The following is a 20,655-nucleotide window of genomic DNA, read 5'->3' on the forward strand; positions in this document are numbered from 1 at the left end:
GGGGCCAGGGTTCAGCCTCCAGGGCAGGTAGAGTGCTAAGTGAGAAAGCAGAATGCTGAATTCTCCTCTCTCCAGTCCTGGCCTGAGAAAACATGATTGAAAATCATTCTTTCTACAATGATTTCTACAACAACAAAAAAAATGTTTTTGAAGCAGGTACTGAGAACTACGTAAAAATGGGTATTTTCTGGGTGCTGTTTGCAGTTGTGAGAAAGCTGTTCTCAGAGGCACAGCTGCCTCAGGCCTTGCCTCAGTCATATCAGATAAGTGCAGCAGGGGACCGTGGGGACGAGGAAGACTTCGGAAAAGGCAGAAGGGGAAGCTACACCCGCACAGCAGCCCGGGGCCTTTAGGGAGGAGAGTCATCCTCCTGTTCTCCTTGGCGGGTGTCATCTCAGGTCTGGGAGTGGAGTTGGCTCCACTCAGCCAGTGGTTCCTGTGCATCTTCTCTGCCAGGAGCTGTGCTGGAGTCGCAGGGAGAGCCTGGCCTTATCTGAGCTCCCTTGTCCTTGGATGGTAATCTCCTTAGTGGCCGTGTACTTTGGGGTGATGTTTGCTGGGGGCGGGGTGTTTTTTGACAGGTGGCTTTGCTTGTTCAGTTTTGGGGATTAGTGATGAGAGAGGGTATTTGGGGAACATTAAATGGTGAGTGTTCTGCCTTTGCCCTGAGGGATGGGCCAGTCCAGATGTGAAAGCTGCTTGTGTCTGGTGAAGCGAGTCCTGGAGCCAGGGGAGGGTCCTTGGGAGGGCCCTGGCCCCTGAGGTACAAGGAGGCCTTAGCTGACCCAGAGATAGTGCCGCTGGACTGCTCTCCCCCTCACCCTGGGGCTGAGTTGGTGGCCCAGCTGGGGAGGGGGCAGCGCTGAAGAGGGGTACTCTGTCCACTGATACCTGTTAGTGCTGGCGGGGATGGAGGATGTTCTGGGCCCTTGGCTGAGATGTTCTGCAAGTTTCCGTGGGGCTGCATTACTTCAGCCTTCCATCCAGGGCTGTCTTATTGCTTCTCCTGGGAGGGGACCAGGCCCTTCTATGCTGCACATGTGCCTTAGGTAGTGGGTATTTCTGGAGGACCTGGTCCAGGACCGGGTTGCCGTCTGTCCCTGGGGTGGGTGTGCCTGTGGGGTTTGTTTGGGGTGAAAGTGGATAAACTCGGGAGAGGGGAGTTCCCAGACTTGAAAGAACCAGTGGGGGCAGCCTAAAATGGATCTTCCCCCATGTTCTTTGTGCCCTGACCCTAATAGACTGAGCTGCCCATGGTTCCAGCCCGATCATGTGCAAGAAATAACAACAGCAACAAAAATAGGAGAGCGTAAACAGCTCGCTGGGCTGCTCCTCTTGGCTCCCACACAAAAGTGAGTTGGGACAGAAGTAGCAAAAGTTCTCAAGAAAGTAAAATAGGACCTGGAGCACAATTTTATAATTTAAGATTGTGGGAGTTTATAGTTGTTTCTTTTTCAGTGTGCTCACTGATTCTCGGGGCTCCTTGCAATGTCTTTGAAGTTAGGGCTTTGGTCAGGAATGCAGCTTTTAATTGTGATATTGTTCCCCTAGTATCACTTGAACCACTTTTTTTTGGGAGGGGAAGATTAGCCTTGAGCTAACCATCTGCTGCCAATCCTCCTCTTTTTGCTGAGGAAGACTGGCCCTGAGCTAAGATCTGTGCCCATCTTCCTCCACTTTATATGTGGGACACCTACCACAGCATGGCTTGCCAAGTGGTGCTATGTCCACACCCAGGATCCGAACTGGTGAACCCTGGGCTGCTGAAGTGGAACGTGCGAACTTAACTGCTGCGCCAGCAGGCTGGCCCCCTTGAACCACTTTTTAGTGGGCTCCCACTTACCAGAACATGCCATGCAGGGGTGTGAGTGGATGTGTGTGACTTTAGATGGGGTGTATGCGGATGTAGTTTGGTATTTAGGTATACTGTATTTTAAAAGTTAATGGAACCATCCTTTGGTTAATTGAATTTCTGACCAGTAGAGGCAAATGATGTTGAGGACGGAGAAGATGCCAAAGATGGTGCTTTTTCATGGTCTATCTCCTCCTCGATGGAGCACACAGCGTGTGCTGTCCTGGATTAGGATTTTAATTCTGTGTACATAATGTGTCAAAGCAAAGCCTCCGAGGCGCGCCATGTGGTACTTAGCAAGGACTGTTTGAATTACTCGCCTGCCTTGACTGAGTTGCTTAATAAATGCTTGTTGACTGACTTAGTGATATGCAACAATCCCAAGTAGTACTTTGATAGTTGTTTTAAAAAAGAAAGTCACATTAGAGCTCAATAAATGTCGATTTGAAGAAAATTTGGGGGAGAGGATGTGGTTGCATTTCCTTCCATGTGAAGAGCTGCCTAATTAGTTAGGTTTTACTCTGTTAGGAATATGATACTTTAAAAGTGGAGTCCCCTAAAATGCAAAACTTTTATGAAAAGTTGGATCCATTCTGGTACATAGTAGGTACTTTGTAGATATTTGTTGAGTGAATGAAATCAGAACCATATGGAAAGTAGGTTGCCATGAAATGCTCTGATTTCTCTTCAGGGCGTTTAGTGCCCTAGCAGTCAACATTTTGTAAGAAGATATGTTTTATTGGCTAGAGTCCTGCCATCCAGTAAAGTAGCTGGCTCATGGGAATGTGTCTTTGACAATTAATTCATTCAGCAAATATTTACTGACTCCTACTGTCTGGGGATGCCAAGGAGAAGAGATCTAAAGTCAGACTGATCTGCTGTCAACAAAAACTTATTGGCTGTCTCAGCTCTGGCCACAGAAAGAAGTGTGAGACAGCACAGGCGTCTGTCTCCACCCCTGGGAGAATCAGGTCCCTGGACCTCAGTGCTGATGAGTGTTATTGGTTGTCAGTTATATCTAATAATTTTTATTGATGAGAAATCTTGGCAAAGTTGATGGTAATCTCCATAATTACCAACGTGTTTATTCTGTTGGTTCTTTTGTTGTAGCGGAAGATGGCTGTGCCTCCCACCTACGCTGATCTTGGCAAATCCGCCAGGGACGTCTTCACCAAGGGCTATGGTGAGTGGTGCCTGGAGTGGCCTTCCAGCTCACAGACTGGGTTGGCGTGTTTGGGATTTTACCCATCACAGCTTGCGAGACCTGGGTCAGTCAACTCTGACAACTTTCGTGTCAGGGAAAAGAGAAGCTTCCTATGGCTAGTAAAGCAGTTTTGGCTGTGCACCCAGTAGGGGCAGGCTGGTGAGCTGCTGCAGACAAGTGGCCTGGCTGTTCCTGTCCCCTCTCCCAGGTGTGGAGCAGCTCTGCAGGTGTGCTGCGGTGGCGCATGATTTCTAAATTTAGCCCGTCCTTAGCTTCGGCACGTGCCCATGCTGTCACACACCTTTTTCTCAGACTCCGCAGGGAGCGCGGGTGGGGCCCAGGTGGAGCCTGAGCCTGCTCTGCCTGCACTGTTCCATGGCACCTGAGCTCCGCACATGGGCAGGCAGCAGTGGAGACGGGCGTCCTCCGCACTCGTGGCATTTTGAAACAGCGTGAGAGAGGCAGAGATGCTGCTCTCGAGTTAGTCATTTAACCTATTAACAGTTATCCTCTTCTTTCCTTAGGATTTGGCTTAATAAAACTTGATTTGAAAACAAAATCTGAGAATGGACTGGTAAGTTGTCTTACTCCTGTGGAGCCTGAGTATTTATTGTAGATTAATAATAAATAACTGCCATGTCCGCGCTGGCAGTTTGTGGTTCTCGTGTTCATCGCATCCTCTGGGGGATGGGTAGTCCGGGGAACCACACCAATAGGTCCCCAATTCAGCAGCTGTTAACACTCACAGGAATATGGGCTGGGCCTCAGTTTTATTTTTCCTTGTGTTTCTTATTTCAAAATTGACCTGTGTTCAATGCCACATAATGAAAAAAAAATCCTAGTAGTCCCTTTTAGATTGTGTGTGTGGTAATTGTTGGGAGGAAGAAGTTTGGGGTTGAATCGTGCCATGTCAGCTTTAGCTCGATGCTTTTTCTCTGTACTAGGCTGGAGGCAGGGTGGAAGGAGGGCTGCCTTCCTGTCCAGACTGAGGAGTTACAGGGCAGGAAGGAGGCTGTCTCCTGATCTCCTGTCCCATGAGATCCCTTTAATTAGCAGACTCCTTTAGCCCCATCTGTTCTTTAAGTGTCTAATTGAATTATAGAATTAGCTTTTTCCCCATTCAGAATCTCGCCTCCTGCATAAAGGGACGGGCTGGAGTGAAGGGCTGGTGTGCAGGCACTGACTCTCTCTCTCTCCTTGAAAGGAATTTACAAGCTCAGGTTCAGCCAACACTGAGACCACCAAAGTGACGGGCAGTCTAGAAACCAAGTACAGATGGACCGAATATGGTCTGACGTTTACAGAGAAATGGAACACCGACAACACACTAGGCACGGAGATTACTGTGGAAGACCAGGTAATGGTCGCCCGCGAAAAAGACACGGTTTTGTTGATTGATATCTGCTGGCCTGCCTCGTGACTAAACCTGCTGGCCAATTTCTTTTCTGTTCAGCTTGCACGTGGACTGAAGCTGACCTTTGATTCATCCTTCTCACCAAACACTGGGTAAGAAGCTCGTGTTTTCTCCATGGGGACGTGTAGCCATGTTTTATAATAAGATTCTGTGCTGTCTGTTACTGTTCCCCTGGCCTCAGCTGTGGAGGCTGTAGGAGGTCCAGTAATGCTCCATTTCACGTGAGTCACACCGCTGGTCGTGCAAGTGGCCAAGGCTCTGGGGCAGCGGGCGATGTGTGGGAGCAGGGGCTAGCCAGTCCCTGTTGCCAGCCCCATTTTTTGGGCTTGGAGGGCCCTGTCCCCAGCTTCCTACTGAGGGACACTGAGAGCATGTGGGCGTACCACGGTGGCTCCCGAGGCTGCCCTTTTTACCCCAGGCCCTCCAGCCACAAACAAATCAGTCTTGATGGTTCTGGGTTCTCAGAACATCTGGAGGCAAGATGGTCTGCCTCAGCTCCTCAGCTCTTCCCAAAGTGGCTAGGAGGGTTTGTTCCCTTCTAGAACACACTCTTGTTTTTTCCCACTCAGAGCAGTGGGTCTCCTAAACCTGCAGAAGGTTGTTTTGCACACTGATGATGGGCTCAAATACTGAATTTCATTTTTTAGTTTTTAAAATTGTGATAAAATAGTCATAAAATTTACCCTCTCAACCATCTTTAAGTGTACAGTTCAGTGGCCTCATGAATTTCATTTTTGGCCATTCCATTTTATTTTCCTCTCTTTCTCCTTCCTTGTTTCCCTTCTGACAGATGTTTATTAGAGGGAGGATCTACTGAGTTCAGACCCTGTGCTGGGTGCAGGGGGACCACGAGGGGCTGAGCAGACAGGGCTCCTGCCTCTGGAGGTTGTAGTCTTCTGATAACTTGGTTATGGATCATCTGAAGACCATTGGCCAGGAGCTGAATTTACTCTTGTTCTCATCTCTGCTGTGGTTTCTCCTGCAGGAGCATTGCCTTCCTGCTTGTCTGCCTCCCCCCAGCCACCCTGCTGTGATGGGAGGAGTTATCCAGAGAGACCCTCTGATAGGACCAGGGGCTGAAGGATGTGCCCACAGGCTTGAATTTGCTGCCCAGGACTTTGCCTGCTGCCCTGAGATGGCAGACTTTGGAATTTCTAAGGAATTTCTGATTACCTTTGGCAGGTTTACAGAGAAGTCTTCAGGTTCTGAGTTAATATACATAAGAGGAAGGTGTTTTTCTTTTTTTTAATTTAACTTTTTATTTTGAAATAATTTTATACTTATACAAAAATATTGCACAAATAGTATGTGGAGTTCCCTTGTGTCCTTCACCTAGCTGCTGCTAATGTTAACATCTTACATGACTATAATTAACAGAATCAAGAAATTTATGTTGATAGCATACTGTTAACGAATCTCTTGTCCTATGGATATCTTCTTTCTGGTCCATGATCCAGTTCAGGATACTACATTGCATTTAGTTGTCATGTCTCATTTGTCTCCTCTAATCTGGGACATAGTGTTTCTTTGTCTTTCATGACCATGACACTTGTAAAGAGGATTGGCCGGGGCCGGCCCAGTGGTGTAGTGGTTAAGTTCACACACTCTACTTTAGCAGCCTGGGGTTTGTGGGTTTGGATTGCAGGTGTGGACCTACACACCACTCATCAAGACATGCTGTGGTGGTGTCCCACATATGAAATAGAGGAAGATTGGCACAGATGTTAGTTCAGGGCTAATCTTCCTCAAGCAAAAGAAGAGAAAATTCGTAACAGATGTTAGCTCAGGCCAAATCTTCCTCAGCAAAAAAAAAAAAAAAAAAAAAAAAAGAAAGAAAAAAAATTGGCCAATTATTTTGTAGAATCCTTCAATTTGGATTTGTCTGTTATTTCCTCATGGTTAAACTCAGGTTATGCTTTTTTTTCCCCCCGAGGAAGATTTGCCCTGAGCTAACATCCATGCCAATCTTCTTCTATGTTTTAGTATGTGGACTGCCAGCACAGCATGGCCACTAAGAGAGCCATGTAGGTTTACACCCAGGAACTGAACCTGGGCTGCTGAAGTAGAGCGTGCCAAGCTTAACCACTAGGCCACTGGGGCTGGCCCTCAGGTTGTGCATTTTGGCAATGAGAAAAGTGAGGTTGTATTGTGTGTGTCTTGGTACATGATATCAGGAGGTGTACGTCAACATTTCTCGTGATTGGTGATGTAAACTTTGATCACTTGATTAAAGTGGTGTTTGCCTGTTTCTCTCTAAAGTTACTGTTTTACTCTTTGTAAGTAATAAGTATCTTGTGGGGAGATACTTTGAGACTGTGCAAATATTCTATTTCTTATACTTTGACTTGCAAATATTAGCATCCATTGGTGATTCTTGCCTACAACAATTATGTTTGGCAAATGGTGATTTTCTATTCCCATAATTCCTTCTACATTTATTAATTGAGATTCTACTGTAAGGAAGGACTCTTCCTTCTCCATTTATTTCTTTAATCATTTATATCAGTATGGATTCAAGGACATTTATTCTATGGGTTATAATCCATTACTATAGTTTATTTTGTTACTCATGTTGTCCCCACATAGGGCCATTGGGAGTGCCTTCAAGTTGACATCCTGTATGTTTTTGACAAACCCTTCTCATTTTTTTGAGCAATTCTTCAGAAGATGTACCAGGTTCCTCTTCTACTTACGCTTGCCTAGCCCTGCTGTCAGCCATTTCTCTAAGGAGCCTTGGTTGTTTTCCTTGAAGAGTGGTGTTTAGGGGCCGACCTGGTTGCATAGTGGTTAAGTTTGTGCACTCCTCTTTGGTGGCCCGGGGTTCACCAGTTTGGATCCTGGGCATGGACCTACACACCACTCATCAAGCCATGCTGTGGTGGCGTCCTACATACAAAATAGAGGAAGATTCGCACAGATGTTCGCTCAGAGCCAGTCTTCCTCACTAAGCAAACAAAAAGAATAGTGTTTAGAAACCAAGATTGTGGGTGCAGGGTGTACACATTGCTACTGGGTATTTGGTGACTTGACAGGAGATTGGAGATGAAAGCTGGCTTTTCAAAGTGGCTGAGGGATATAGTCTGGGAAAGCATCCAGGCTTCCATAAGGAGCGAGGCTGCAGACCTCATCTAGGGACCAGCACCCACACTGAGCACCTACCACAGATAAAGCCAGTTTGTTCACCACCAATCAGATCATGCCTCTTTTCATGTGCTTGTCAAACTCGCACCACTGTTTAAATAGCTTTTAAAGGATCCCAATATTGGGGGCTGGTCCTGTGGCCGAGTGGTTAAGTTCGTGCACTCTGCTGCGGCAGCCCAGGGTTTCTCTGGTTCGGATTCTTGGCGTGGACATGGCATCGCTCATCAGGCCACACTGAGGTGGCATCCCACATACTACAACTAGAAGGACCCACAGCTAAAATATGCAACTATAGACTGGGGGAATTTGGGGAGAAAAGCAGAAAGAAAAAAAAAAAGATTGGCAACAGTTGTTAGCTCAGGTGCCAATCTTTAAAAAAAAAAATCCCAATAATATCTGAAAGCAGAAAAGCTCCAAAGGCATAGAATGCTGCGTTAGAGAAGAAACCTGGAGGAAAGCCTGAGTCACTGCCCCAGCACTGCCCTTTCTCTGGGGACCTTGTGCTCCTGGCCAGGATGCAGTGAGACGGCGTGTAGAGGTAAACCGCCCAGTGCGGCTGCTGCACACCACTGGCTGGAGGCCGCCGCAGGCATCCCATGTTGTGGTCAGCAGCAGCTTTTTAGGTAGTGGTTAGGAGATGCCCAGTTTTTACATTTCTTGGTCTCCTTCTCTTTCTAAATGTAGCCCTGAGCAGCTGTCTTTTTCTTCATCACCCCACCCAGCTTGGTGCCAATTGGATACTTGGCCAAAAGCCAGGCTTCTCCCAAAGAGCACAGAGACCAAAATGGGTTTATTTTGAGTTTTTCTTATTGGGAGAGAATTTGTTTGGTGGTTGCTCCTTCCTTCACAGCTTGTGAAAATGCACAGAAGCAACTTGAACGAAAGTTGCAAGTTTCATTGTCACTTGGAAAGGGTGTTCGCTTTGTTTTGGACTATGACCTCTGAAATTCTTGAAATTCTTGTCTCACTGAGAACTTGGAGTGTTTACCCTTTAGTTCTTTATTATGAAAATTTCAAACATACAAAAGAATACAGAAAGGTGTATTAAACCCTCAGCATGTTCCCCTCACCCAGCTTTAATAATTATCAACCCATGGCCAATCAGGTTTTATTTATACATCCATAATCAATCCCTCCCACCCTCAGATTATTTTGAAGTAAATAACTGATAGCATATAATTTCATCTGTAAATATTTTAATATGTATCTTTAAATAAGGTTCCCTTTTGAAAAAGCATAACCTGGGGCCTGCCTGGTGGCATAGTGGTTAAGTTTGCATGCTCTGCTTCAGCAGCCCGGGGTTCATGAGTGTGCATCCCAAGCACAGTCCTACGCACTGCTCATTAAGCCATGCTGTGGTGGCATCCCATATGCAAAATAGAGGGAGATGGGCACAGATGTTAGCTCAGTGACAATTTTCCTCAAGCAAAAAGAGGAAGATTGGCAACAGACATTAGCTCAGGGCCAATCTTCCTCACCAAAATAAATAAATAAATAAATAAAAAGCATAACCACAATATAATTACATTGTAAAAACTTAATCATAATTCCTTCATATTGTCAAATCTCTAGCCTTTTCAAATTTACATGATTTCATGAATTTTTTTACAGAATCAAAAATTGTCCATGCAGAATTGCAAAAATTTGTTCATATGCCTCCTAAATCTCTTAATTTTTAGATTCTTCATCTCTGTTTTTTTCCCCTTGCAATTTATTTGTTGAAATGAGATAATTTGTCCTGTAGAATTACATACAGAGTAAATTTTGCGGTTTGCGTCCCTGTGGTGTCATTTAACTTGTCCCCGCCTCCCATATTTCCTATGAATTGGTAAGTCTGGAGGCTTCCTCACATTTAGAATCCACTGTGGGGGGTGGGAGGGTGTGCTAAAATATAAGAGGTGCGGTATGCTTCCATTGGGATGCACTCAGAAGGCCTCGTGTTCTCTTTGTACATTAGTGCCATTCACGATCCACTCGTTAGGGTTACACATTGGTGATAATTCCACTTTTATCCTTCCTTCATTTCGGCTGGAACATTTCAATAAAGGGAAGCTTTTCATCAACTGTTTGGTTACCTTGAGATATAGTTAGTCTAGGAAAGGTGGAATAAATGTTTGATTCCTTTTTAATTTACTGTTTTCAAAGTAACAAATTGGTTCTCTAGTCTCTAAAGATGATTACTGTGTGTGTGTTTTGAATATCATTGTGAGTTCATAGATTGAAATGTATCTGATATGTTTCTGTTTATTGCTGATGTTATTCTTAATGATACATTGTCTCATGTTTGAAGCCCTGGGGAGCCTCTTCAGGTTAGATCTCGAGTCCTTTTGCTCCAATCCCAGTAATCTTTGATACAGCTTCCAGCTCCCCTTGCACATTTCCTGCCCCGAACCTGGAACCTACTGTTTCTCCCAGGAGCACTTTTAGGAGGGAATGGTATTTAGGCTCACAATCTAGGTGCTGGGGATGAAGCTGGGGTGGACAGGGCTGTGCCGTCCTTGGGCCTCTGAGCAGATCCAGTTTCTCCTGTTGTCTCTGCTGAAAATGCAGCTCGTTGTGGGAGATGTCCGTCTTGTAAGCTGAATGACAGAAACAGTCAGGTGAAAATAGTCTGAATTTTATTTGATAGATGTGATCTCGTCTCCAGTGTTGAGTTTTGGTAAATGGCATGGTGATAATATATTTGCAGGTGACATGACTCACCTACCCTCCCTAATAATGTTGGGTCTTGAGTAATAGGTGAGGGAGGTACTGATGTGGTCAGATATGTAAATCTGGGATCAGCAGACTAGACCCGGGGTCTTGTCTGGTCAAGCAGGGCTTCCTGGCCTCCAAGACTGTGGGGCTCCTGGTTCCACATCAGTACCTAGTTCTCTGAAATGTATACTCATTGGGATCTCTTGAATACTGAATTAAAAGCTGTCTCTTGTATTTACTTAGAAGGGATCTAGTATTTGATTCTTTATTTTTACTAAGTGAGCCACAAAATAAGAAGACAACCATCTCCTTGAAAGCTGCTACTTAGATAGCTCCCTGCATGACAGATAGATCTTTTCCACAGGCTTAGAAAATAGCGAAGATGCACCTGTTTCCTAATGACATAGTGGCGCTCTAGGTAATAAAGCCTGTGTAGGCCACTATGTTAAGCATAGGGAGAGGATAGTCAAAGAAAATTGCTTAGTGCTTTTCAAGCTTTTCCTGCTTGTGTTTGCACTTCATCCTTGTGGCATGTCTGCAGACTGGATTCCGGCTGAAGAGAGGTTGCGTTCTCCGCATTGTGGCACAGCAGCTGCTTAAGGGAGATCTGGGACCCTGACTTTCCCCCCCTACCCCACTACTTAAGCTGGGATTATTATTTTTTTTCAATTTGCATTTCTTGGCATGGTTGTCACAAGGTGAATTAGCTTCTGAATGTAATACAATTTCTTTTCCTTCAGGAAAAAAAATGCTAAGATCAAGACAGGGTACAAACGAGAGCACATCAACCTGGGCTGCGACGTGGACTTCGACATCGCAGGGCCTTCAATCCGGGGCGCCCTGGTGCTGGGTTATGAGGGTTGGCTGGCTGGCTACCAGATGAATTTTGAGACCGCGAAGTCTCGAGTGACCCAGAGCAACTTTGCGGTTGGCTACAAGACTGATGAATTCCAGCTTCACACTAATGTGTAAGTGCAGGGGAGTGTGGGTGTGTGAGTGTGTGCAGGAGGGGGCTTGTTTTTCGTAATTTTTTTCTAAGCTCAGGTTTTAATCAGTGTGAAGTGAGTTTGTTGGAAGCAGGTGAGCCAGATGGGCTTGCTAGTATTTTTCTATTTCCCAAGAACCGAAGCGACTTAAGTTCTTTCTCCTCTGTGAGCAGTAAATGTTGTCACTGGTACACACAGACTGACTGATCAGTTGCAGCAAGGATGTGCTCTCGGCCCAGAGGAGTGTCCTGCCCTGCAGCTTTGTGGACGCTGGAGGTCCTTTCAGTTTGAGTTAACAAGATGGGGGGCAGGGGGATGGCAGCTCCCTCTCTCTGTATGATGCCCGAGGGTCAGCTTGCTGTGCTTAATGAAATGTAGACATGGGAGACAAATGATGAGAGGGTTATCTCAGTTAAATACAGTGTCTTCTCTGCATGGGTGAGCATTTGAAAGTTTATTAACTACTGGACAGTATAGTGAAAGGAAGGGAAAATTACAGGTTAGGTTAGAGAGAGCCCCTTGTAATCGAATGAGAGTTGAAGTAGAGTGCTGATTTTAGGATAAAGGAAACAAACATTTCATCCAGAAAATCCCTGTAGACTTGAGGAACTAACCTGTGGTGTAAGTGGGGTACAACTTTACCAAATCTCTTTCTTTCCACTAGAGGTCAGTAAAGAAGTGGCTTCATAAAGACAAGTAAATGGTATTAGTGTCTAAACTAATATTTCCATTAATAAAAATTTTTAAAGAATTTTTATAATTAATAGATTAATATAAGTATAATAAATTAATATAATGAATACATTTTGAGTCTTTTAAAACTAAAAAGTCATAGGAGAAGCATAGAGGCGGACAGTCTTGTGATCCCTGGCGGGCGGTGAGGGTATGACTACAGAGCGGTGGCACGTGGGAGTTGGGGGGTGGCGGAACTGTTCTGTATCCTGACTGTGGTGGTCACATGCATCTGTACATGTGTTAGAATTCATAGAAAGGTACACCAAAAAGTGAATGAAAATTCAAAAAAAGGTAACATACACACAGAAAAGTCATAGGAAAAAATATCCCCCCCAAGTAATTTTATTGGGATTATAATGGTTTATAACATTGTATAATTTTGGGTGTACATTATTGTTTATCAATTTTCTGAATTGAAGTGTTTTTTTAACTTAGAGTTTTGACTGCAATGGAAGGTGCCTCCTTCGTTAGGAATTGGGAATTGGCACCAATTCTTAGGAAGAACAGTGGCGGGGTTAGCTGTTTTCCCCACATACCTGAGCTTCAGGATTTTTAATAAATTGGCACGGTTTATTTTGGAACTGGCGTGGAAACAGCTGACACAACTAATCTGGGCTGCCCTGGTGCTTGCAGAGGCCCAGATGTGGAACACACGTTCTTCGTACTTCCTGTAGATGGATTTGAACAATGAATTCCCTCTGTTTATGGTTTTGAGAGCTCAGTACAGGAAGGCACTGTTGCTGATTTTAGAATATATTGAAAAATCTGACTTTTTTTTTTAAGATTTTATTTTTTTTCCTTTTTCTCCCCAAAGCCCCCCAGTACATAGTTGTATATTCTTCGTTGTGGATCCTTCTAGTTGTGGCATGTGGGACGCTGCCTCAGCGTGGTTTGATGAGCAGTGCCATGTCCGTGCCCAGGATTCGAACCAACGAAACACTGGGCCGCCTGCAGCGGAGCATGCGAACTTAACCACTTGGCCACGGGGCCAGCCCCTGACATTTTTTAAAAAACACATTTGAGCCTGAAAATTTCCCCATTTTACCATCTCCCCATTATACCAAAGTCACTCAAAAATCGATTATTTTTGACAAGCTGCTTTTTGTGGCATGTTCAAACTTTCTGAAGAAGTCAGGATTCCCTGTGAATCGGGTGCTACCTGGGCTCTCCCTGTACTTTCTGGAAGCACAATGTCTGTCTCGCTGAATTCAGGGGAAAACTTAAGAATTTAGAATGTATTTATAATGAGCGTCTCTTTTAGGGAGAGTGTATTGGTGAAGAGCAGTTTGCAATAAAATAGCAACAATCTGTTCTTGTGTTAGAAGCACATGGGCTCTGCCTTAACAGTTTCCAATGCCATTTCCACTGAAAACACCCAAGATGATGAGGCACAACTTTGACATTGGTTTTTTATGTTCCAAATGGAAGGGAAGGGGAGGGGGTATTTCCAGAGGCTAGAATTAATGTGATGCGTTTGGAAGAGAGGAAGGAATTTTGTAATGTATCAAGTAGCTCCTTTTCAAATCCCACCACGACCGTAGATGTTACAACATGGGCCAACAGTGTGCACAGGTGGACAAGTCTGAATCATAGCTTAAGCTCTTCTGTAACTGCTGCTCCTCCAAGGGGCTAGGTCAGCTCTGGCTCTGTCCTCCCAGCAGTGGCTGCAGCTGGTGGTGCTAAGGGCTATGACCTGCGTCTGAGGAACACGAGTGGCCCAGCCTTTCTTGCCATTTCTGGCTGTGTTCTTGTCTCATTTGCTTCCCCTCCCTTACCATGTTTATGATAGAAGCATTTATAAAAGTAATAGCAGAAGAAAGAAATCACTCAGAATCCAGAATCCCAATGCCTTAGTTGCTATTTCTATTTTGAAGAATATTTTGGAAGCAAACTTCACGTTTCCTGCAGCCTGAGTAGTTGACTGAGCTGCCTTTGTGTGTTCCCAGTGATGGTTGAAATAGCCTTTCCCTTCCTCCGAACCTTCTTGACTCTGGTGTTTGTTCCATTCCTGTCAAGCTTCCCGTAATTTGGTACCTGTATTGTGATCAGTCCATTTACAGCATCCCTGCCCTCTTTTAAGACTGGGGCAGCTCTGCCCAGCTCCCTCCTGCTTTCCTGGGCGGCTTGGCATTTCTGTTGTGCTTGTTCACAGAAACGATGGGACAGAGTTTGGCGGCTCCATTTATCAGAAGGTGAACAAGAAGTTGGAGACTGCTGTTAATCTCGCCTGGACAGCAGGAAACAGTAACACTCGCTTCGGAATAGCAGCCAAGTATCAGATCGACCCTGACGCGTGCTTCTCGGTGGGTACTGGTGGAATCCTTCTGGATTGCTGGAGTTCCCTGCTTTGGCTAGATGTTTTCTCACTGTGGAAAGAATTCGAATTGAGTAAAACAATAATAGTAACGGTACTTCCTATGGGTGCCAGGCACTGTGTGGAGCCCATTGTTGGTGGGGTACTCTATTTAATTTGTACACAACCCATTTGGGGTAGGTGCCTTTTTGTTTTTTAATCATTCCATTCCTGTTTTCACAAATGAGGAACTGGGAGCTTAGAGAGGTTGAGGAACTTCCCTGGGGGCAGACAGTTGGTAAGTCCTGGGGCCTGGACTTGACCGAGAGGAGCTCGTTGTGGGGCCTCTTCCCCGGACCAGTCCGTGTTCCATGCTGCACAGACTGTAAAGCGAATTACCTTGAGCCCTAAGGTTTTAAGTGTTCATTTTCACCCTCATCTTTCATTCTCTTGCCCAGCTCCTATATTGCAGATTAAGAAACCAGGCCCTGGCACTGGGCGGTTGGCATCTTATCTTGCAGACCCTGTAGCATTGCTTATGGCCCCTTGCGTTGCTGCACGCTTTTTGCATTAAATCCTGTCGAGCCCAAGTCTGTTGCCACGAGGCACTGTCAGCTGCACCCCTTTTGGGGTGGAATGAGGAAATCTCCTGTTGCAGGATGGTTTGTGTAATCGACAGACAGCCCATTTTAAGTCTTCTGAAATGGGAACTTAATTTGGCTCCCTTACTGTTAGGCACTTAAAAACAAAGGGAAAGGGATCTCGTTATTTGGATGGTAGGAGCAAAAAGGAACAGCTAGACGGGGTGCTGACTGCCAGGGGGCCTTCCTTCCCCTGCTTTGCTCTTTCTTATGGGAGCTGTCAGGTCTGAAGACAGCATTCCAGCAGGAAACATGCTTCTGGGCAGCCCCAGCATTTGCTAAGACTCAGTGTTCTCATGGCCTGAGCTTGCTCTGCTCCTGACCCCTCCTTATTTCACCAGAAAGGGGTCAGTGAGAGGCCCAGATTTTCCGACTCAGGCAGAAGAATGAGGGCAAAGTTATTGATTCCAGTGCTTTATTGAACTTAATTATTCATCAGCGTTGATAAGTGCTGAAATTTAAGTGATTGGCTAGGTCATTCTTTTGCTCCAATATATATTTCATATTCATGCTTGTCAGCCCTGAAACTTCTTCATGTCAGTATGATTTTTGCTTCTCTTTTTCATCAAGAGAAAATTCTAACAATGTTCTACCTTAAAAAACCCCAAGACCCTCAAAACCCCATCTGACATTTCCTCCATTTTCCCTTATCCCAATAAATAGATGTTGAAGAAATCTTCCCTACAAAAAAGCCTTTTCTCTCTCTGGCCCTCAATGAAAGTGTCCTCATCTGTTAGAACTTAAATACAGACCTACTCAGTATAAATAGAATGGGAGATTCATACCTTCAGGAATCAAATATAAACAACTTTCTTTTAATTGAAAATTATGTTGACTCTTGGGGTTTCCTATCTGAGACCTAACTCCCAAATTTGATATATTTCCTATTGAATTTAATGAGTCCCATAAACAAAGTGGTCATGAAGAAAGAGAATTTGATTCTGAAGTTTAGAGCTGGTTGATCAGAAAGCTTTGATTCATTTTGGAGATGGAAGCATGGAAGTACTTAACATTTTCACTCTGTCTGATCTTTTCCTGACTAGGCTAAGGTGAACAACTCCAGTCTGATAGGTTTAGGATACACCCAGACCCTAAAGCCAGGTATGTGTTGGTCGTGTGTGAAATTTGTTCTGTGTCTTAAAAAAAAAAATTGTGCTGGTTTGTTGCTTTATGTTATTGCTTATAAAATGCCTGTAGAGTACATTATTAAAAAAATGAGTGTATATAAAGTTCTATAATTAAATGTTTACAAAGGCATACAGAGTCATGATAAAACATTTGGAGAATAGAAGTAGTAAGCAGGAAAAAAAAAGGCCAAGGCTAACATAGATTACATTTTTGGTTATTTTCTTCTATCCTTTTTTTCCAGTGAGTACATGGTGCTTGATACTTATTTCCAGCAGGTTCTTAAAACAAGCCCATAAATCATCCCATCTGTAAAACTGGTGTGTAGGTTTCCTCTGCGCAGTTGGCCGAGCCAGTCCATGGGGTGTTAGAGCTACAGGAGATAATACCACTTTGGGGTTAGTCTGGTCAAGTTGGGCCTTTGAAACCTGGAAATCTAAGATTACATGATGCTGTAATTAAGCTCTTGTAGGGAAAATATCAGTTAATTGTGTGCATGTGTGTATTTGTGTGCATGCTGTGAATGTAAGACCTCAGAGTCCAATTCATGGTTGGGGGTTCCTTTCAAGGGGCTATTGCTGAAGAAGCTTACTGCGTGGTGCCAATGGTAGAGGGATTAACTGTAGCAGGGGATGATGAGAGGGAAGAGGAAAGTGGAGTCCGTAAAGTGGATTTGGGTAGGCAGTGGAGTTGTGATGATTGTTTTATAAGCTCATTCTAGGCTGCCTGTACATTAGTCATATGGTGTAAAGTAACGGGGTTTGAAGGGCTGTGTGGTTTTGCCCCTGCTCATCATCCTCAGCTGAACGAGTTCTGAATTTGGTGTGGTTTTGCCAGTGTGCTCCAGCATTCCTGTGTGTGTGAATCTTTCTTCTCTCTCTCTGTGTTAACCTGTCTTCTCTTTTCTTTCCTCCTTCCCTCCCCCTTTCCTCTCCCCGATTTTTCCCCCTGCAGGTATCAAACTGACGCTGTCAGCTCTGCTGGATGGCAAGAATGTCAACGCTGGTGGCCACAAGCTTGGTCTAGGACTGGAATTTCAAGCATAAATGAATACTGTACAATCGTTTAATTTTAAACTATTTTGCAGTGTAGCTACCTTCAGAGTTTAGTGTACCTTTTAATGTTGTATGTCTGGGATGCAAGTATTGCTAAATATCATGTTAGACTTCCAGGTTAAAGATGATTCAGCTTTAAAGTGTTACCCTTTCAGAGGTACAGAAGAAACCCAATTCCAAAAAAGGTCCTTCCAGCTGTAGACTTGGGGGAACTTGGCGGCCCCTCTAGAGATGTCAGGTTTCTTTTTTATCTAGAAATGGCTGCAAGTGGAAGCTGATAATTTGTAGGCACTTTGTAAATTCTTATTGAGTAAATGAATGAAATTGTGACTTCCTGAGAATTGAACCTTGGTTTCCTACCCTAATTGCGAGAGGCTTATGGTTTGATGGTGTGTACAAACTCATCTGAAAGGGACTTTTTTAGACAGATCTTCATGACCTGTTTCCACCCCAGTCCATCACCTCTTTTAGTCTGCAGGGCATGGTGGCTGTTTGTTTTGTGCCATTTTGGGGTGGAGAAGGTGGATGTGATGAAGCCAATAATTCAGGACCTAATTCCCTCTCATGTTGTGGTTTTTTTGCCCTTGCCCTTTGCACCAGAGTATGAAATAGCTTCTAAGAGCTCCAGCTGCAAGCTGGGAAGAGTCTCTGTGACTGTAATCACATGAGGACAACACTCGAATCTAAATTGGACTTCTGTTGTATTCTCGCCACTCAGTTTATTTTTTAGTAGTTTAATGGGTACATTTTAGTCTCTTCCATTTTGTGTGGAATTAGATCCTCCCCTTCAAATGCTGTAATTAACATCACTTAAAATAAAACTTGAATAAAATATTGAAACCTCATCCTTCAGTTGTCTTTATTAGTAAAAGTGTAAAACAGGGCATTTGTCTGGTCTTGTTATTTGGCTCCTTGCTGTTTTCTACTGCTGCATAACAAATTACCACAAATTTAGTGGCATAAAACAATGCTCATTTATTTATTTCACAGGTCTGCAGATCAGAAATCCGAGCACGGTGTGGCTGGGCTCTCTGTTAAAGTTCTTAATGATGCTGAAATTAGGATGTCTGTCAGACTGTTCTCATCTGGCGCTTGGGGTCCTCTTCCAGGCTCACATGGTTGTGGCAGAATTCAGTTCCTTTTGGTTGTAGAATAATGGTCCCTATTTCCTTGCTGGCCATTAGCTAGGGGCCACTCAGCAAATAGAGGCCCCCTGTATTCTTTGCTGAGTGGTCCCCTCCATCTTCAAAGCTGGGACAGAAAAATTCCCTCACTGTGAAATCCCTCTCACACTTCGAATCTCTTCCAGGAAGAGCCCTGACACCCTTTTTAAAAAAGTTTCATTTTTATTTTTTTATTGAGATAATTGACATATGAAATTAGTTTCAGGTGTACAACATGATTCAATACTTGTATATATTCCAAAAGGATCACCACAATAAGTCTAGTTAACCTCTGTCACCACAGTTACAGTTTTTTTCCTTGTGATAACTTTTTAGATCTACTTTCTAAGCAACTTTCAAATATACAACAGAGTATCATTAATTATCTAGTCACCATGCTGTACATTACAGTTCCATAACTTAGTACTGCCCCAACCCTTTTAAAGTCTCACCTGATTAGGTCAGGCCCACGGAGGAGAATCTCCCATTCTTAAAGTCAACTGCCATGTAAAATAACCTAATCACAGGAGTGATGTCACTATATCTCCATATACACAGGTCCCTCCCACACTGAAGGGCAGGGGATCATACAAAAGCACGGGTCATTTTAGAATTCTGCCATATATTTTTAAAAGTAACTTGATTGTGGAAATCTCAAACATTTACGAAGTAAAATAGTAAACTCTATCCAGCTTCAACAAATATGAAAATTTTTTCTATTCAATTGATATGTTTTTAGGCAGAATTCCTTTTCATGGGTGTTTGGAAGTGATAATTCCAAACATGTATAAGATTTAGCATTTTGTGTAATTGATCACCTGGGCCCCTGTTTGTCACACTGTCCTCATCAGGTTCATAAGGACCTGCACTATTTCAAAGTGACCTTTGTTGAATTTGTTCAGAGAGTTTGGCACATAATTGTTGGGTACATCCAGTCGGATAGATGCCAGGTACAGAATCGCTATTTTGAAATGTAAAAATGGCCCTCTGAGTAAGGGAATATTTCCCTCTCCATTTACATATTAAGTATCTGCCTGTTGTGTGCAGCATGTCGGAATATTGTGCAAAATGCCTTGAGTTCATGATATCTCACCAGTAAGAGAACTGAAACGATCTGTTATAGGGACAAAGGAACAAAGTGGACAAAGAAGAGAGGATTGAAGGTGTGTTTATTACAGAAAAAGGCTTGTTCAAGTCTGACTCTCCCAACAAGCAGAAGCTAGAACTGAGAGGCTTATTCATTAAACTGAGTGAGTGGTGGTTTCTGTACACACAGCAGGGAAAGCTCCGGGGGGAACTTGAGAAGACTGCATCCTGGCCTCCCTAAAGGTTTACAATAAGGGCACCATTCAGTCTATCTGGGCTTGTGGTGGGCTTAGGGAAATGAACAGATGAATGACCTCTTAGTTTTCCTAACAACACAGTTTGTGTGTTTCTGAGCTGTCACCAGGGCCAGATTAATGTTAGGGGAAACCAGATTCAGGAGAACACAGGTCCTCTCTTCAGAGGCAGCTCAGCTGTCTCTGGGGGGATAGCGGCAATCTTCTAAGGGAATCACGGAGACCAGAGTGGTGAAGCTGTGGGTACAATAAATGTCTTGCTTCGTGCCACACTGGTTTTCCTGTGAATCAAGTGGAACTTCTATGATTTGAAGCCCATAGGTGTTTATTAAGGAAATATTCACAGAACATACAGACCAAAGCATTGTGCCAGGGCCCTAAGGGAACTTCCTGGAAGTTTCTAAGTTGCATTTTCATATACTGGGGTTTTTGTTCTAAGTTCCAAAATTTAAAAAGTAATAGAAGCTTGTAGGAAATGTGGAAGCTGTTTGCACCCCTACTTCCTAGCCTGCTTCCCTGCATAATACCTTTACGATCGTATATAGTGTATATTTTACACCATAGTCTCCCTATTATGCTCCACAAAGGTAGGGGGGCGTTTTGTTCACTGCTGTATACCGAAATACGGAGAGGTGCTAAATATCTGTTGAAGTAACAATTATGGGGAAAGATAAAAGATAAAGTATTTACCTATAATTCCACCACCCAGATCCGGCCACTGTTAACATTTCTGTTATCTTCGCCTTTGGGAGCGGGAGAGCAGTTACTTCCTTTTCCAGATCAATCTATTACACAGTTGGATGTTCCTTTTAAAAACGTTTTAAAACACTGTTACTAGTTGTTTAGTATCCCACCGTGCGGGACGCAGGGAGGGGCTCCCTCCGACCCTCTTCACACCTTACACAGTACATCCTTACCCCGCGGTCAAGTTTGGGCAGGGCGCCCCTTTGACTCAAGACCCCCTACCCTTCGTTACTCCGGTTTCTAGAGCCCCGCTCCAGGCTGCCAC

The 20,655-nt window shown here is 44.1% G+C and overlaps 1 protein-coding gene and 1 long non-coding RNA gene across 7 annotated transcripts in view; one reads left to right on the forward strand and one right to left on the reverse strand.

Annotated features, from left to right (window-relative positions):
* Positions 1–17,988, forward strand: part of VDAC1 (voltage dependent anion channel 1) — a 101,807-nt gene extending 83,819 nt beyond the window's left edge. For all 6 annotated transcript variants that reach the window (XM_070517370.1, XM_070517369.1, XM_044780454.2 and 3 more), the window contains 8 exons: positions 2,963–3,035; positions 3,581–3,630; positions 4,261–4,413; positions 4,510–4,562; positions 11,049–11,276; positions 14,182–14,332; positions 16,007–16,064; positions 17,043–17,988. In XM_070517370.1, the coding sequence (XP_070373471.1) occupies positions 2,963–3,035; positions 3,581–3,630; positions 4,261–4,413; positions 4,510–4,562; positions 11,049–11,276; positions 14,182–14,332; positions 16,007–16,064; positions 17,043–17,134 (858 nt within the window). In that variant the 3' untranslated portion in view covers positions 17,135–17,988. The remainder of the gene's footprint in view (positions 1–2,962; positions 3,036–3,580; positions 3,631–4,260; positions 4,414–4,509; positions 4,563–11,048; positions 11,277–14,181; positions 14,333–16,006; positions 16,065–17,042) is intronic.
* LOC139046180 (uncharacterized) lies at positions 14,258–20,653 on the reverse strand. The gene is made up of 3 exons (XR_011505825.1): positions 20,564–20,653; positions 20,337–20,452; positions 14,258–14,395 (listed from the first exon to the last, which is right to left on the reverse strand). It is a non-coding gene; the product is annotated as an uncharacterized lncRNA (long non-coding RNA).
* Between the last annotated feature and the right edge of the window lie 2 nt (positions 20,654–20,655).

This window comes from Equus asinus, chromosome 9 (genome assembly GCF_041296235.1).
Source record: "Equus asinus isolate D_3611 breed Donkey chromosome 9, EquAss-T2T_v2, whole genome shotgun sequence".
In the NCBI taxonomy this organism is placed as follows: Eukaryota; Metazoa; Chordata; class Mammalia; order Perissodactyla; family Equidae; genus Equus; species Equus asinus.